Source organism: Lithobates pipiens, unplaced genomic scaffold (genome assembly GCF_037356315.1).
Source record: "Lithobates pipiens isolate NorthernLeopardFrog02 unplaced genomic scaffold, aLitPip1_a1.2 Scaffold_13, whole genome shotgun sequence".
NCBI classification, from domain to species: Eukaryota; Metazoa; Chordata; class Amphibia; order Anura; family Ranidae; genus Lithobates; species Lithobates pipiens.
This window is the reverse complement of record NW_027507718.1, coordinates 397,200,367-397,215,131: the sequence shown is the minus strand read 5'-3', so window position 1 is coordinate 397,215,131 and position 14,765 is coordinate 397,200,367. Positions and strand designations below refer to the sequence as shown.

Sequence of the window (14,765 nt, the reverse complement as noted above, 5' to 3'; positions counted from 1 at the left end):
GCTTTAGCTGTATACAGAGGAATGAAATATACTGTATGATAGAAGAGTTGTCATTTTGTAAATGCTTTTACTAAACAGCCTAATGAGCTCATCCCTGGACTTAAAATTTGTTCCATAAAGGGTTGAATCAGAGCGTAAGCTAGCCAATGTTTTCTACTGCATATTTGCATGAAACAAATCTGTAAATACAGACTTTAATTTAACTGAACATAAATGCACATCCATCCAGCAGGTAGAACATATTTTCCAGTGTCTTCCTTATCTTCAGTTGAACAAATCCTATTGTTTACAAAGCCTAATAGCTCAGGCTAAAATTTCAAAACTTATATTCACAGATTTGTTATTCTCATGCAGTGCGGTGTTTCATTTTGAATAGAGTTGAAGAAGGGTTAGAGGTCCTGTCATTTTTTTTTATTGTGGTCTTTGTCCTTGTTCTGGAATAGCAAATGAGACCAAATCTCTCTAATAGAGTCCCAAGTAGCATCAAAACCTGGCAGGTGTTTTATTGCTCCAAGGTATTAATCAAAACAATGGATCTGAAAGACGTATGCCTTTGGGATAACTTAGATCCCATCTTTAGGCTTAATACATGTATAAAGCCTAAAGAAGGGATCTAGGTTATCCCAAAAGCTTGTAGATTTAATATCTATAGTTAGCTAACAAAGGGTATCTCTTTAATGCATTAATTGATGGATTAAAATACTCTACTACTTATATACACTATATTAGTAGAAAACCAGATGTAACCAGTTAAAATGTAAAAGGTTAAATAACCATTGTAGCTTATCTTTAAAATTTGCTTTAATTTTTTTTTTTTTTACTTGGATACCTCTATGTGACCAGTTTCTTAGTTCTTTCAAGTAAACAGAACTGGTCAATGTCTCACATATTCATGGCTGGTCAGTCATTCATTTTTGGATTTTGCCACTGTAGTCCAGTAAGACGTCATAATTATTATTATATTTGGAAAGTATTACAATACATAATGTGACAAAGAATTTAAATACAGAAACAATGATGTGTTCCTAACACCAAGAAGGGGCTGATGAAAGATTTATTGTGAAAATTGTTTGAAGATTTTTGGGTACTGCATGGCACATCTGATAGTTGTACCCAGGGGGTTCTTGCATATGGCTAAAAAGAGCCTTCATACATGCATGCTGGCAGTGTTCTATTACAGATCAAATAACTTGACACTCACCCCTGGTCATCCAGAATTCAACATGCAAAATTGGTAAGAAATGGAGTGCTAGATTGGATGTTAAAAATAATAATAATAATAATAATACCGTATAAATAGACATAGAAATCAAAAGGCTCTCACAAACTGAAAAGGTAGTTACACTAAAGGATTTGGCGTTAAATTTGATTTTTTAAGCTGTTTAAACAAATCCATTTTGCCATAAACTTACTGTAATGTTATATTTAGTAATCCATACATTAATATTTGCTTAATTACAATGTGTGCTCCTCTGCACAGGTATCAGCCTGGATTGGGATATGAGAAACCTAAAGGTGCTCCAGAGAAAGAAATGTTATCTGCATCAGAACGGGAATCAATGATCAACGAGTCTCAAATCATGATGCTACAAGAACAAGGATTTAGTTTTCATTCTCTTCTCTACCCTGCCAGTGTGCCAACAGAACAGTCTGCCTCTGTGGTCAGCCTACTAGTGGGGCTGTTGGGTAAGCTGGAAATCTGTGTTTGCTTCTGCCTATTAAGTTATGTCAGACCCACCAAGTGTAGTAAGCAGCTGGGGTCTAATGTTTTATCCAAGTAACATCCCATTCCATCCCATGTTTGCAGGGCAGAGAAAAGAGGCCATAATAGGAACATTATTGGCCTATTACAGTGTATTTTTATTTTTTTTGAAAAGCAGAGGAAAAAAATCATATTAAGTTCCAGCGTATTTTTCCTCCTTTTCCTTCCTAACATACATCTAGAAATGTGCCCGAGTAAAGCCAGGAAAACATTTTACGCAAGAACATTATTTTACTACTTTTTTTCCAGTTTTGTTTGCTTTGTTCGCTAGTCTGGGGACAGAAGACATGTAATGCTAAAAGTAGAAAAAAAAATACAGTTTTTATTTACCTTTGTGGAACAGCATTTCCTACCACAGCATGTGGGACAGAAGACTGCCTGATACATGAGAAAATTATATACAGGGAGTCTTTCTGTAAGTAAAACCTGGGCTGTGGTCTGAGAGAAGCACAAAGCAGCATAACAGGTAATATGGTCAGTGTTTCTTGGCCAACAACATTACAGAACCCGAAAAAATAAAATAAAATAAATAAATATATATATATATATATATATATATATATATATAATTTCACTTTGAGGCTGGGTTCACACCGCTGCGGCAGCGAGAACCGGATGTGATTCGCACCGCACTGCAGTGCAAATTACATCCGATCTCTGTGCGATGCGAGTTCAGCCATACAGATAGTATGGCTGAATTCGCATCGCACCCGCCGCAAACTCGCACGGGACCGTTTTTTTGGTCCGCAGCAGAATCGGATCGCATGGGTGTTCACACCATGCGATCCGATTCCTGTCCGAGTTTGCAGATCGCACTGCGACATGCGAACTGATCTGGGGGTGTCATTAACATTTCACTGACACTCCCAGCAGTCCGCATAGGGCAGTGTGAACTGTCGGCGGGAGGCATGCGATGTGGGAAAACTCAGCGGATTTGCGGCGTTCTCGCATCGCTCCAGTGTGAACCCAGCCTCAGAGAGTTTAAGTTTTTATGTAACTAAAACACTGAGGCTTGTCACTAGAAGGCCAACTATGCCAGAGAAATATTTTTGCACCACTGCAACTTGAAAATATAAAAATGAGTTTAAACTAAAAACACTCTACTTTTATGTTATCATTTTTCAGTTTTTATGTATTCAAGATACAGAATGCAAAATACATAGCTAAAAAATAATACAACAAAACAAATATCAAACCATGAAGGAGGGGGAAGCATACATACATAACATTTTGGCATTGGACCTCAGGTGCCCTTTCATCAACTTTCTAAATCAATACAGCTCTGTGAAGTACAACTATTAACCAGACACCCACCTATTTTATGCCCTAATTTTAACAATTTTAACAAAATAAAAAAAAAGTATATAACACAATTTGTTGCAAATAACAAAGGAAAACGAAAAACGCACTGACTATACTGAGTGGAAAGAATATGAGTTATTGTCTATAGGGACCAGTCACATTCCTTATTTATTACAAGTGGCAGTGATACAATACCTTCTTTAACCACTTCAGCCCTGGAAGATTTGGCTGCTGAATGACCAGGCCACTTTTTGCAATTCGGTACTGCGTCGCTTTAACTGACAATTGCACGATCGTGCACCCAAACAAAATTGACATTTTTTTTCCCACAAATAGAGCTTTCTTTTGGTGGTATTTGATCATTTCTGCAGTTTTTTTATTATTTGCGCTATAAGCCAAAAAATGCGTAAATTTTGAAAAAAAAAAACAATATTTTGTACTTTTTGCTATAATAAATATCTCTTTTTTTAAAAAAAATAATTTTTCCCAGTTTAGGCGATATGTATTCTTCTACATATTTTTGGTAAAAAAAACGCAATAAGCGTATATTGATTGGTTTTCTCAAAAGTTATATTGTCTACAAAATAGGGGATAGATTTATAGCATTTTTATTATTATTATTTTTTTTTTACTAGTAATGGCAGCGATCTGCGATTTTTATCAGGACTGTGACATTATGGCGGACACATCAAACACTTTTGACACATTTTTGGGACCATTGACATTTATACAGCGATCAGTGCTATAAAAATGCACTGATTACTGTATAAATGTCACTGACAGGGAAGGGGTTAACACTAGGGGTGATCAAGGGGTTAACTGCTCGGCCACGAGCATCGACACCCCCCGAGTGCAGCGGAGGAAGCCGACGTACAGCTACGATGGCTCACGGGATCATTCCGACCTGCCACAGTATAATGACGGCTGGTCGGCAAGCAGTTAAATTTGCTGGGGAATAAAGGATTATACTAATTTGGTCATTCTGGGCAACAACTCAAGTTTCTTTATATGTTCTTTCCAGTTTTTATAAATAGTCAACTAATAGACGAAGACATTGAAGCTAATAAATGAAACAATTTTTGTCATTCTAAACCTAAACAAAAAAAGTAGAATTTATATAAAAATACAATGAAACACAAACCTCTCCATGTATCACTATCAGTAAATAACAGCAGTAAACTATTTGTATAAATGAACTATATTACCAAAAGTATTGGGACACCTGCCTTTACACACACATGAACTTTAATAGCATCCCAGTCCGTAGGGTTCAATATTGAGTTGGCCCACCCTTTGCAGCTATAACAGCTTCAACTCTCCTGTGAAGGCTGTCCACAAGGTTTAGGAGGGTGTCTATGGGAATTTTTGAACATTCTTCCAGAAGTGCATTTGTGAGGTCAGGCACTAATGTGTACGAGAAGGCCAGGCTCACAGTCTCCTTTCTAATACATCCCAAAGGTGTTCTATCAGGTTGAGGTCAGGACTCTGTGCAGGCCAATCAAGTTCCTCCACCCCAAACTCGCTCATCCATGTCTTTATGGACCTTGCTTTGTGCACTGTTCCAAATCATTTGGTGGAGGAAGAATGATGTGTGGGGTTCTTTTTCAGGGGTTGGGCTTGGCTCCTTAGTGAAGAGAACTCTTAAAGGATAAGTTCAGCTTTTCTTTTTTTTTTTCCTACATTCCAGCTCCCCTATGGATCAATACAGCATTAATATACTTCTTTTGCCAAAATAAAACAGCTTTTCATTTATTATACGCTCTCTTACCTTCAGGGGCGGACCGACAACTCATGGGGCCCCCGGGCAATAGAAGATTATGGGGCCCCCAGGCTTACAGGTGGCCGCCATGCCAGGATTAAGTAGCATACAAGTACAGTCAGGATGAACGCCATGCTCACATCAGCCCTACCTTACACCATAGTCCCAACATTCTCCCTATATATCACAGTCCACAGAGTCCTAACTTATGGCAGAGCCCCCCCAGTGTGTCACCTTCTATCAGTGTCCCCTTACACACACACCTTTGCACCTTAATTTAAAGGCCTTTAAATTAGAAAAAAAAAATCCACTGTTCCATCTCTGAACTGTGCAAGTGAGTCTTAGCCCTTGTACACACGGTCGGAGATTCCGACAACCAAATCCGTCGGATTTTGTCCATCGGATCTTGTCCGAAACTGTTGCATACACACGGTCGGACAAAGTTGTCAAAAAAATCAGATCTTTCAGAACGTGATGACGTAATTTCGTTACGATGGGACTACGTTCAGGCTAGTAGCCAATAGCTTTGATGTAGGAATTTGATCTGAGCATGCGTGGCACTTTGTCCGATAGGAATTCTCTACACATGATCAGACTATGTCCTATCGGACCAGTTTGTCGGAAAATATTTCCAGCAAGTTGGAAAATTTGGTCCGACGGATATTCCGATGGAAACAGTCCAATGCATACCACACACAGTCGGATTATCCGACAACACGGTCCGATAGGACACGTTCCGACGGATTCTCCGACCGTGTGTACAAGGGCTAAGAGCCAGCGAAATAGTGAACTGCTGTGGTTGGCCTCAGATGTGGCAGTGGGGCGTGTGAATAAAAGCCATACTTGATGTGTGCCAAATCACGGCACGCACCCAGACCTGCCCTGCTGCCTGATCCAAGGCCAGGCTCAGCAGTTCACCATTCAGCTGCCTCCGAATGGCTGTGGATTTTTCAGGGGCATAGGATTGTTAGATCGACTTCTGTTTGGTGGCAGTAGGCACAAATGAAACATACAGTATACATATACACACACACACACGCACATTATACATATATACACATATACACATAGACACCAGTGGTGGCTGGTGCTCAAAATTTATGAGGGGGGGGGGGGCACAAACAAACTGAAAAACACAAACAAAAAAAACCCATCAATTGCAGCCACTGTGCCCATCAAATGCAGCCACTGTGCCCCATCAAATACTGACAGCGTGCCCCATCAAATGCCGCTACTGTGCCCCATCAAATGCTGACAGCGTGCCCCATCAAATGCCGCTACTGTGCCCCATCAAATGCTGCCAGTGTGCCAATCAATTGCTGCTACTGTGCCCATGAATTGCTGCTAATGTGCATCGCCCCGTACTTACCTGTCTCGGAGCGGGTCAGCGGCGGTGTCCTGCACGCCCCTCAATGTCTTCTTCCATCCTCTGTCAGGCATCCAATCACAGTGCCTGACGCTTCAGCCAATCAGGTGACAGGTAACAGACCTGAGCACCTGATTGGCTGAGAGGCGGTTCAGTGTTAGCAAAGTGAATTCCTTTGCTTTTCTAACACACACACACACACACACAGCTGAGTGAACAGTGAACGCCCAGCATGACGCCTGCTGTTCACCTTTGTGGGTGCATATTAGAGCCTAAGGCTCTAATCAGGTGCTTCCCAAAAACACACCCGCCGCTGTAATTCAGGTGCCCGAAAAGGAGACGGGTATCTGAATAGGGGGTGTCAGCGGCAACCATAGATAGATTCATGCAATGCATGAATCCATCTATGGTGATAGAGAGGTGCCAGGAGAGTGGGGGCAGCGCCCAAGCACCCCTTATGGACGCACCGCCACTGATAGACACACAGTATACACATAGACACACAGACACACACCATAAACACACACACACACACACACATATATATATATATATATTTTAGGGCTGGGGGAAAAAAAAAATCGATTTAAATCTTGAATCGAGCTGAGAGGTCAAATCAATTAAAAATGTAAGAAAGCATCGTGGACTAAGCCAAAGCCGTAGCCTCGCCTAAAAACTCCTGCCCGCAGCTCCTCAGGACCGGCGCAGTGTCCATAAAAAAAAAAAAAACACACCAACTTGATTCAAACCGTGTTTTTTTTTTTTTTTAATTATCGCAGATATTTTTTTTTTTTTTTTTTAGAAAAAAATCGCCCAACTCTAATAATAATAAAAAAAAAAAAATTATATATATATATATATATATATATATATATATATGGACACCAGCACTTTTCACCCAACGAATCAGCCTAAAAAAGACACTGCTGCCCCCATCTCCAGGCATGCTGGGACTTGTAGTGCCCCAGCAGCTCACAGACACTTTAGGTGGTAATGCAGGAGAGGAGGGGACTGTGCCTGTGTACTGGTGGGCAGGGTAGCAGAGATTGGGGGAGGAAGTTCCTTCCTCCAGAAGCATGGCACTTCTCACATAGAAAATCGATCTAACAGCTTCAGAGCCCTGCTAGAGGAAAAACACATCCACCCTCCCTCCTGCTCACTAGGTTAAGCCACTGACACTCAGTTCATCTCAGCAAGCTTACCTTCCAGCAGGTTGCAGCCCTTCCCACACTGCACGTTGTGTCCCCTCCTCCAGCTGTTGGCAGTCTCCTGCTCGGAAATCAAATGAGCCGCGGAGAGGAAGGGGGCGTGTACACTGTTTCCATTGGCTGAGAAGGCAGTACAGAGGCGGGGCATCTATAGCTTCCTTTTTTTTGACAGCAAAATTATGTCGGCATGGGACATTTCAGGGACAGATGTAAAAAAAAACACAGATTTTTACATACTGTCCCTGCATTTACCGAGGCTGGCCAGTCTGATGGGGCCCCCTAGTGGCATGGGGCCCTCGGTCCGTGACCGAGTGCCAGAATGGTCAGTCCGCCCCTGCTTACCTTACTGTCTTTGTGGATGTTTCAAAACACTGCTTGATTACTTCTGCCTTACTTGATGGACAGACTTTAGGTCATGACACAGGAAGGAGTTGATCGGCTGATCTCATTAGCACACACCCAGCATCATCTACCCTCAGCTGGCCAACTTCTTCCTGTGTCATGGCCTAAAGTCTGTTCAGGAAGTTAGGCAAAAGTAATCGAGCAGTGTTTTGAAACAGCCATGAAGATAGTGAGGTAAGCGTGCATATAATAAATGGAAAGCTGTTTTATTTTGGGAAAAGAAGTACGTTAATGCTATAGTGGTCCATAGGGTAGCTGGAATTCAGACCAAAAAAAAAAACGGTGAATAAAGGGGAACTTAGCCTTTAACCATTTACAGACCGGACCATTTTGCTGGTCAAAGACCAGACCACTTTCGGCACTGCGTCGCTTTAACTGACAATTGCGCGGTCGTGCGACGTGGCTCCCAAACAAAATTGACGTCCTTTTTTTCCCACAAATAGAGCTTTCTTTTGGTGGTATTTGATCACCCCTGCGGTTTTTATTTTTTGCGCTATAAACAAAAATAGAGCGACAATTTTGAAAAAAACACATTATTTTTTACTTTTTGTTATAATAAATATCCCCCAAAAAATATATAAAAAAACATTTTTTTCCCTCAGTTTAGGCCGATACGTATTCTTCTACATATTTTTGGTAATAAAAATCGCAATAAGCGATTGATTGGTTTGCGCAAAAGTTATAGCGTTTACAAAATAGGGATAGTTTTATAGCATTTTTATTAATAATTTTTTTATTATTTTTTTTTTTTACTAGTAATGGCGGCGATCAGCGATTTTTATTTTTGACACATTTTTGGGACCATTGTCATTTATACAGTAATCACTGCTATATAAATGCAGTGATTCCTGTGTAAATGACAGTGGCAGTGAAGGGGTTAACCAGTGGGTGGCAGTGTAGGGGTTAAGTGTTCCTAGGGGTGTGTTACTAACTGTGGGGGGGTTGGGCTTTCATTTAGTGAACATTGATCTCTGCTCCAATCACATGAAGCAGAGATCAGCGTCACTAGTTGCTAGGCAGAATGGAGAAATGCTGTTTACACGGCATTTCCTCCATTCAGCCGTCCCGTGAGACGATCGCGGGTATGCCCACGGCGATCGAGTCTGCGGGTCCCGCGACCGGACTCACGGGGGTCCCGACCAGCGCGGGAGCGCGCCGCCAGCAACGCGCTCCCGATGGCAGGGCGGCATTGAAGATTGGACGTACATGTATGCCAATATGCCTGCCCGTGCCATTCTGTTGACGTACATCGTCGTGCGCTGGTCGGAAACCGGTTAAGGCATTGGCATACCAAGACATTTTGAACAATTTTATGCTCCCAACTTTGTGGGAACCGTTTGAGAATGGCCCCTTCCTGTTCCAACATGACTGCCCACCAGTGCACAAAGCAAAGTCCTTAAAGACATGGATGAGCAAGTTTGGGGTGGAGGAACTTGACTGGCCTGCACAGAGTCCTGACCTCAACCTGATACAACACCTTTGGGATGAATTAGAGCGGAGACTGCGAGCCAGTCCTTCTTGTCCACATCAGTGCCTGACCTCACAAGTGCGCTTTTGGAAGAATGGTAAGGCATTTCCATAGACACACACCTAAACCTTCTAGGAAGGTTTGTTGCTAAGGGAATAAATAGGAGACCCGTATCCCTAATATAGTACAAAAAAACTAAAAACTCCCTTTAAATGGGACTTTTTAGGGCATCCACAACTTCAATACGGTAATATGTAAAATATATATATTTTATTGAAAACAGGTAAAAATAATTCCATACACTGAAATTAAAAATTAGATGCAGTTTACATGACAGAGAACTATTCAGAACAGTCAACACACAGATTTTATGAAGACAGTAATAGACCAACGCATTTCGAATTTTATGAATTATCTCTCATTCTTCTTCAGGGTGCACATACATGTCACAAAATAGTTATCTATAATACAAAAAATATATTAGAACCATAGTCATTATACACAATAAGTTTGAGATGGAAATATATATATATATATATATATATATAACCACTTACCCCTTCAGGTAAGAGGATTTGGAACCGCGTCAACAATTTGAAGACAACGCTTGTCATTTGCTGCTGTGTGTCTCAGATGGAGCATCAGGAGGGAGGCACTAGAATACCCACTTCTCCAGCGGCTGAGGGATTAGTGGAAATACCTGCCAAATGGTACTTAATATCCATGCATGATAGGCCCCATCTAATAAGGAAGAATTAAAGGAATGTATGCAGCAGGGGTGCCCAAGCTTTTTAAGAGCGAGGGCCACTTAAGTAACAAGTCACGGGCTACAGTGAGCGGAGCGGGTGGATGACAGGTCACGGATACTCTATAGGCCCTCCAATCCGATCCACCCAGATGGAAGGGGATGGATTCCCTTCTATTTTTTTTTATCCGATTTTTAGGATTGGATTGGAGGCAGGCGGGAGTAAATGGACAAAAGTCTGTTTACATCTGCCGCTCTGTAGAGGTGAATTGAGCGTCCGCTTGGGTAGGGCCAATTGTGTGAAAAGGGCCTAAACTGCTTTCACACTGATGTGCTGCGATTTACCCACACCACGGGTGCAGCGTAGTGCACCTGTGTCTATCCTGTGGGTTAACTGAACTTTGCCATAGATTCTGCCTGTGGCAAAAGCCGGCGCTATACAGGAAGCATCGGCTTATGGGGCTCTGCTCTGCTGCGGCTTTCTTCCTCTACCACCAGCTTCATTTACAACACTGATGCTGTGGTATGACGGTCGGCAACCTGTGATCTGGGCATGCTAACCCGCCATTCCAGAGCAGGAGGTCGCGGGCCACATCAGAGGGCTCCGCGGGCCACATGTGGCCCCCGGGCCACTAGTTGGCCACCCCTGGTATACAGTATCTCACAAAAGTGAGTATACCCTTTACATTTTTGTAAATATTTTATTATATCCTTTCATGTGACAACACTGAAGAAATGACACTTTGCTACAATGCAAAGTAGTGAGTGCCTATCTTGTATAACAGTGTAAATTTGCCGTCCCTTCAAAATAACTCAACACACAGCCATTAATGTCTAAAGCACTGGAACAAAAGTGAGTACACCCCTAAGTGAAAAGGTCCAAATTTAGCCCAATTAGCATTTTCCTTCCCCGATGTCATGTGACTCATTAGTGTTACAAGGTCTCATGTGTGAATGGGGAGCAGGTGTGTTAAATTTGGTGTTATCACTCTCACTTTCTCATACTGGTCACTGGAAGTTCAACATGGCACCTCATGGCAAAGAACTCTTTGAGGATCTGAATTGTTGCTCTACATAAAGATGGCCTAGGCTATAAGAAGATTGCCAAGACCCTGAAACTCAGCTGTAGCACTGTTGCCAAGACTATATAGCAGCAGAACAGGACAGGTTCCACTCAGAACCGGCCTCACCATGGTCAACTAAAGAAGTTGAGTGCACGTGCTCAGCGTCATAGTTTGTCAAGGTTGTCTTTGGAAATAGACGTATGAGTGCTGCCAGCATTGCAAAGGTTGAAGGGGTGGGGGGTCAGCCTGTCAGTGCTCAGACCATACGCTGCACACTGCATCAAATTGGTCTGCATGGCTGTCGTCCCAGAAAGAAGCCTCTTCTAAAGATGATGCACAAGAAAGCCCACAATTTGCTGAAGACAAGCAGACTAAGGACATGGATTACAGGAACCATGTCGTGTAGTCTCATGAGACCAAGACAAACATATTTGATTCAAATGGTGTTAATCGTGTCTTGTGGTAACCAGGTGAGCCGCACCAAGACACGTGTGTCTTGCCTACATTCAATCATGGTGGTGGGAGTGTCAGGGTCTGGGGCTGATTAAGTGCTGCTGGCACTGGGGAGCTACAGTTCATTGAGGGAACCATGAATGCCAACATGTACTGTAACATACTGAAGCAGAGCATGACCCCCTCCATTCAGAGACAGTATTCCAACATGATAAACACACCTCCAAGATAACCACTGCCTTGCTAAAGAAGCTGAAGGTAAAGGTGATGGACTTGCCTAGCATGTCTCCAGACCTAAACCCTATTGAGCATCTGTGGGGCATCCTCAAACGGAAATGGGGGAGCACAAGGTCTCTAACATCCACCAGCTCCATGATGTTGTCATGGAGGAGTGGAAGAGGACTCCAGTGGAAACCTGTGAAGCTTTGGTGAACTCCATACCCAAGAGGGTTAAGGCAGTGCTGGAAAATAATGGTGGCCACACAAAATACTCACACTTTGGGCCCAATTTTGACATTTTCACTTAGAGGTGTACTCACTTTTGTTGCCAGCGCTTTAGACATTAATGGCTGTGTTGAGTTATTTTGAGGGGACAGCAAATTTACACTGTTATACAAGCTGTAAACTCACTACTTTACATTGTAACAAAGTGTCATTTCTTCAGTGTTGTCACATGAAAAGATATAATAAAATATTTACAAAAATGTGAGGAGTGTACTGAGATACTGTATGTATGTGTATATCTGAGTAAGCTGATATAAAATACGATTAGATTAAACATTTTGGTGAAAAAAATGCCTTACTTGAGTCTCCTAGAGGTGTGTATAGACACAATAGTCTCCTATCAAAGGACAGCAAGCCCACAGGGTTAAGAAGAAAAAGTTCACTAAGATAAAGAACATCTAGAACAGAAAAATTAAGTTAGATGTAATTAACAAGAGGTTTAGCTTGATTGCTCTTACTTGGAAGCCTATGAAGGATTAAATGACATTCAGCAAGAGTGAGAGCAAGGGGAAGGTTCAGTCCTGATATTCACAAGATACCTAAGTGTTTTCTATAGTGTCTCAGAAAACCCCAATTGAAATACCTAGGGTAACAGGGTATGAAGGGAAATTAGGATCCACAAAAGTAGGCTCTCACAATTTGAAAGGATGAGCAGTATGTAGTAAGGTTTACCTGTAGGGTTCAGACCTTCCTGGCATCCGTGTGAGTTTGCTGTCCTCTGATAGGTGAATATTGCATCGATAAACACCTCTAGGAAACCCAAGTAAGCTTTTTCACCAATATGTTTGATTTAATCATATGTTATATAAGCTTACTCAGAGCTACACATACATATACATTCCTTTAATTCTTCCTTATTAGATGGGGCCTATCATGCACGGATATTAAGTATTATTTGGCAGGGATTTCCACTCATCCCTCAGTGGCTGGGGAAGTGGGTGTTCTAGTGCCTCCCTCCTCATGCTCCATCTTAGACACACAGTAGCAAATGACAAGCATTTTCTTTTAATTTTTGATGTGGTTCCATGTTCAAACCCTCTTACCTGAAGGGGTCAGTGGTTATATATATATATATATATATATATATATATATATATATATATTTCCATTTCAAACTTATTGTGTAAAATGACTATGGTTCCAATATATTTTTTTGTATTATAGATAACTATTTATGACATTTATGTTCTCCTGAAGGAGAATGAACTATAATTTATAAAATTTTAAACGCGTTGGGACATTACTGTCTTCATCAAATCTGTTATAAATAATTCTCTGTCATGTATACTGCATCTGGTTTTTAATTTGTGTGTATGGAATTACTTTTAACCTTTTTCAATAAAAAAATGGCTTTTGCATATTATTGAAGTTGGGGATGCCCTAAAAAGTCCCTTATAATTTCGTCACTCCTAAACCTTGTGAACAGCCAGAAGAGTTGAAGCTGTTATAGCTGCAAAGGGTGGGCCAACTCAATATTGAACCCTACAGACTAAGACTGGGATACCAATAAAGTTCATATGCGTGCAAAGGCGGGTGTCCCAATAATTTTGGTAATGTAGTGTATATTGCATATTTTTTTAAATTTAAAATCACAGTGTGCATGGGCGATTGTCTTTCTAACATCGAAACAGAATATTTCTGCCAGACCAAAACTAAAAATACTTTTTCAGTGCTAAAAAATATGGACAAAAAAAGCACAAAAAGGACTTTAATGTGTGTATCAACCTTTGGGAAGAAAATAAATCCACAAAATGGTATTTGTTTTGTTTCCTGTAAGACCAAAAAAGAGTATATCGAGCCAGTCTTCAGTACACAAGGTTGTTATAACACATGTAAAGCATATCTAATCCCAAAAACAAAAAAATAATATATTGCAGTTTACTATTCCTTAGGGGAGGTGGCTGCATTAGTATTTTTTCAAGATTTTTCCCTTTATTTTCACTTGGTAATGCTTGGAATAACACACTTCCTCTGCCTTTTTGTCTACACATGTAAGAACTAGTAAGTTGCAAAATATTACTTTTTTTATAGTTTAGATTCGCTTTAAAGAAAACGAAGGTCTAGTCTTCTAATACTGTGTTGTAGAACATCCTGCTCCTAGTCTTCTGTGGCTCATGTCACTGTACAGAACTGAAGGAAGTGTCTAGCACTAGTGTTTGAATGACGTGTATAACCAATGTGTGCCTGAAATACGTTTATAACAGGGTAGTATATGAAGATGTAACCCTGTCTGAGAGATTGCAGTGATGTAAAGGAGAGTGGTTCATGCAGGGTTAATCCTGGTCCACACAAATAAGTTTGCCCACCTGTACGGCTCACAGTAAGGATGTAGTGGGGGCATTTAAGCACACAGTCTGAAAAGGACAATCTATTTGCATTTCATTGTTTTTTACCCATTTTCTTGTGTAAACCATTAGCAATTATCAATCAATTATCAATCAGAAAATACACTGTCCTACTTTTTTGGCTGTATATATTTAATGCATGTGCACACACTTCTCCAGCATCATGTTCATCCGAAAGTCTAAAAATCCTTTTTTGTGTGCAATCACTAACTATCTTTTTGGGAAGAAGTATTTAATATCCTATTGCATAAAATCAGTAATTGCAGTAATTAGCATCCCTGGTTGTAGAGGGACAAAAAATATTCACTTTTTCTCAGTCTTCAATAAGATGGTGCTCCTGATACCGACCCTGATCTTCATGAAAATAAGAAAATAATTATTTATCAG

At 40.9% G+C, this 14,765-nt stretch overlaps 1 protein-coding gene across 4 annotated transcripts in view; it reads left to right on the top strand.

Moving 5' to 3' along the window:
- SLC7A2 (solute carrier family 7 member 2) overlaps positions 1-14,765 on the top strand; it is a 156,518-nt gene that overhangs the window by 131,013 nt on the left and 10,740 nt on the right. For all 4 annotated transcript variants that reach the window (XM_077477400.1, XM_077477403.1, XM_077477402.1 and 1 more), the window contains one exon: positions 1,481-1,686. In XM_077477400.1, the coding sequence (XP_077333526.1) occupies positions 1,481-1,686 (206 nt within the window). The remainder of the gene's footprint in view (positions 1-1,480; positions 1,687-14,765) is intronic.